The 4,142-nt window shown below is 51.6% G+C and overlaps 1 protein-coding gene across 1 annotated transcript; it reads right to left on the reverse strand.

The window, feature by feature from the left end:
* Positions 1 to 458: 458 nt before the first annotated feature.
* LOC123163735 (uncharacterized) lies at positions 459 to 1,815 on the reverse strand. The gene has a single exon (XM_044581090.1). The coding sequence runs from the start codon at positions 1,802 to 1,804 to the stop codon at positions 503 to 505; it is 1,302 nt and encodes a 433-aa protein (XP_044437025.1). The 5' UTR covers positions 1,805 to 1,815; the 3' UTR covers positions 459 to 502.
* Between the last annotated feature and the right edge of the window lie 2,327 nt (positions 1,816 to 4,142).

Raw genomic sequence — 4,142 nt, forward strand, 5'->3', positions numbered from 1 at the left:
AAGGTTTGGCTTGGACGAACAGTATATGTAATCTCTAAGGAGACAAGTTCTTATCTTGAATCAAATGGCAAGAGATGTGGAATTCCATCGATTTTTGCTCGAAATAGTGTATAGAAATGGGTTCTTTGCAAGAAAGAATGGTTTCTACTAAAAAGGCGGCCGGAAACCATATGTTTGGTTGCGCTCGATGCCTACCTATAAACAATATAACATCGTTTGACCAATGTCTAGGAACTTCTTTTTGCGGGACATAGCAATGAATAGGATCTTGGAAATAGTTTAAATAAACAACAATGTTTCGCCTGATCTTTTGTGACCCCGTAGCGTAGCACGGGCATCTGACTAGCTAGTTAACTATAAAACTGCAGACAGGGCACAATTGGCTGCATCCATAGCAAGCACTGCTTGCAAGAACCGCTGCAAGATATCACATTGTGCCGTGCCAAATTGTGACCAAATCAAATAAGGATAAGCAAAGAGTATGCTGAAACACTCGACCAGCTCATACAGTTGGCGGACGCAATGACGGTGGGAAACCAGCATACAGTCGACCAGGGAAGATGGATTTGCTAAGCCCAGCGAACAGCTCGACCTGCAACGTCTTCAGGTCCACTGAGAAGTATCCAAACTTTAGCGCTTCTTGTGATAGCTCCCCTTGTGAAGGTGTGGTGTAGAACCCTTCTATAAGCAGGTATCCCCCAGCAACACCAATCAGAATCGCACGGCTTATGGGCAGTGGGATGACCTTCTCTGACTTCCAGTGGTTATTTCTCAGAACGCAGTACGTGAGGATATATGAGCCGTATTCACTGTACTGATCATACCATATAGTGAGCCTTCCAAGCGCTCCTTCCGCTGCCTCGACAATGACAAACCGGCTTCTCCATATTCGTTCAGGTGGGAGGTTGACAGCAGAGAACTCCAGGGTGTGCTTGTCAAGTAGAAGCAACTTGTTCAGGAAATGCAGATTCCAACAGAAGGATCCGTGGACCAACCTACGATAAGACAGCCCACTCTCCGATTTTTCAAACGAAGCAAATGTAGCCTTAGCATTCCATTGGCAATAAGTATGAACTTGCCATTGTCCATCCAAAGACGAGAAGACGAGAAGCAGCAGATGCATCCTGCATTCTGCCAGGCACATTACTCTGAATGACAATGGGTCCTCCTCATCATCGCCGGGAGCAAGGAAAGTCTCTAGGCCAAGTAGGTCCGATCGATGGACCATCGCTTTCAGGTTGCCGGGGACGGCGGGTAATAGGACGTAGCGGCGGTGCACTGGGTCGCAGACGGCGAGGTCCCTCACAAGAAATTCGCGATACTGGAAATCGCACACCTCGCCGTCAGGGCCCACGAGGATGGCGCTGCCGCTTCCGTGTTCTACCGGGGTGCAGTCGAGGAGAGCACGTCCGTCGAAGAAGTCGATCGGACTCCACGCACGGCCTGCGGTGGAGGGGAGGAAGGAGGAGCACGAGAAGTCGAAGTCGGCAAAGGCGCGGGCGGCGAGGGCGGAGGGGTGCGGAGGCAGGGCTGTGAGGAAGGGTTTGTGAAACATGCCGATGAGGGGCGGCCGGTGGAGGACACGATAGCGGCGCAGGAAGCCGTGACCGCCGATTACGCGGTGGAAGGAGGCGCAGGCGGTGGAGGCACGGGCAAGGTCCTCAGCCGTGGGGAGGCGGAGGAAGATTTCCTCGAGGAGCTCAACTGGGGTTTGAAGGAACGGCGGCTCCGGCGGTTGTGCTGGGTGGGAGGGCGGCGGCGGCGCCATCGGGTCAGGTGGATCAGATCGTCGACGAACGAACATTTATTTTTTCTTCTGTGGCGTCGTCGACGGGCTTATGTGGATCAGGTCGATGGGCTTGCTGAGGAATGAGCTTTGCTGTCACAGAGGAAAATATCTCACTCATTTCTCAAAACAAAAAAATCTAAAAACAAAAATCTAAAAACAAAACTTCTCAAAAAGAAATTCTCAAAACAAAATATGAAAAAAAGGCACTCTACCGGTGGCTTGTTTCATAGGGAATTCAACAATTGTGAGTTGCTTTATTAACATTTTGGCAAGGAGAGTAGATTCGTTGATAAATATATATGATCATTATCACACTATAAAAAACCAATGAAAATATTTTATTGAGGCCTATGCATGAATAAGCAGACAATGAAAAATATAATAGTTCAATGGCACCTCAACGGTTTGACTCTTTTTGGACAACACTATAAAATTTGTCACCGGTTAGAATTTTAGTGTTGTGATAGTGCTAGAGGACTATGTTGGACGGTCCAAAGTTATCACAGTGACAACTTGTAAGGTTGGACGGTCTAGAGTTTTGTTGGGCCAATGTCTTGGGGAGTTGAGTAAATAGCATAAAACTACTACTTTACAGGCTAAGGTTTCAAAAAACTACCGAAAATAAATTTTCTCTGATAACTACCAAGTCAGGTGTCGGCTGTTTCAAAAAACCCAAATTGCCGTGCGATTTAAAATCAATCTAGATTATGACAGGTCGGGCCCGCACCTAAACAGGACGTTTGTTTGACTGTTAGCTTACACATGGGGTCCACATGTCAGCCTCAACCTCCTCTTTTGAATCCTTTCCTCCCTGCCTCATTTCGTCGAGCACCTTGTGTGCGTGCAGCTCGATGGGGAGGAGAGCTCGGTTGCTCGTCAGGTACGAGAGGTTGGTTGCTTGTCGCGGAGGAGAGCTTGCTAGATACGGCGCGCGGCCTCAGATGTGACCATGGCGGGACAGGCGGCGAAGGTCGAGGTCCAAGGCAGGCTGGTGCCGTTCATGGCCGTACGCGGGCGCCGGGGCGCAACCGTCGCCAGCCAACGCCGGCGGCTCGATTCCGGTGGCTGCCGTAGCTCTCGCCGACCTGGCCACCCTCGCACGAGTCGGGCCTGCGCTCGGCGGCGGGAGCGGTCACCGCTCGGACTCCGGGAGAGCATGAGAGGGCTTGAGCGTGTGTTCGCTCCGGCGGGAGGGGGAGCCGGCTACGCAACACGACTGCGGGCGCGGGGACCGGTAGGCGGAGGTGGTGCGGTCCCGCCGGCGGCGGGGCACGACGGCGCGATGCCGGGCCGAGCTCGGAGGGTGCATCAATGGCCGCAGTCGGCGAGTTTGAGTTCGATGTGGGAGTAGGAAGGAAACATGCGGGGGTGGCTTTTGGAGCGCGGCGGTCGACGGCGACCTCGCCGGCGACGACGAAGAACACCGGGAAGGCAGATCGATGGGCGGCGGCGCTGCCACGCTGGGTCGCGCGCTCGTTGGTCGCCCTCGCCCTCGTCCGTCACTTCTCTTTTTTTCATTGCAAATGTTATTGCCAATGACACGTGGGCCCTGCCGGTCATAACGGGACAACTTAGCTGTTCAGTTAACCGCGTTGACTTCTGTGCCACGTGGGACCTGACGTGTGGGCCACATCTATCAGAAAACAGTTTAAATCTTAAGCACACGGCGATTTGGGTTTTTTTAAAACAGCCGACCCCTGACTTGTTAGTTATGAGAGAAAAATTTATTTTCGGTAGTTTTTTGGAACCCTAACCTGTAAAGTAGTAGTTTTATGCTATTTACTCGGAGTTCAGCCTAGGGCCTAGATGGCTCGTCAAACTAACTGGGACTCTTCTTTCCATTCTTCTTCTCGCTCTGAGTCCCATCTTTATTGGTCATCCTTGCTTCCTCACGGCCCTCACCTTCGACCCCATGCATACACAAGGCTCATGTGTTAGCTTGCACACCATCCTTACTCATGTCAAGTAGGAAGTCCTTCACAACTTCTTTGTGAGATTGAAACAGCAGGCATGTCGGATTGTGCAAGCACCTGAATCCTTATTTGCGAGAGTGCTAAAGGCCAGATATTTCAAGGTTGGTGGCTTCATGGTGGCGACTTGCACAAATGGAGGATCATACGCATCGCATAATATCCTTCACGGACGTGATCTGCTGAAATTGGAAATTATTTGAAGAATTGGTGATGGGTCTCAATTGAAAATTGCGGACAGAAATCGGATCCCTCGTAAAGGCTGTCTTAGAGCATCTCCAGCCGTGCCCCAGGAAGGCCTCCCCGGCGCCGAAAAACCGGCCCAGTCGCGTCCCAGGAGCCCGATTTTCGCCGGCCTGGGCCGAAATCAACGCCGGCGGACC

Source organism: Triticum aestivum, chromosome 7D, assembly GCF_018294505.1.
Source record: "Triticum aestivum cultivar Chinese Spring chromosome 7D, IWGSC CS RefSeq v2.1, whole genome shotgun sequence".
Lineage (NCBI taxonomy): Eukaryota > Viridiplantae > Streptophyta > Magnoliopsida > Poales > Poaceae > Triticum > Triticum aestivum.

Coding starts and splice junctions, on each gene's coding strand:
- LOC123163735 (XM_044581090.1), bottom strand. CDS start 1,804: ATGTTCGTTCGTCGACGATCTGATCCACCTGACCCGATGGCGCCGCCG.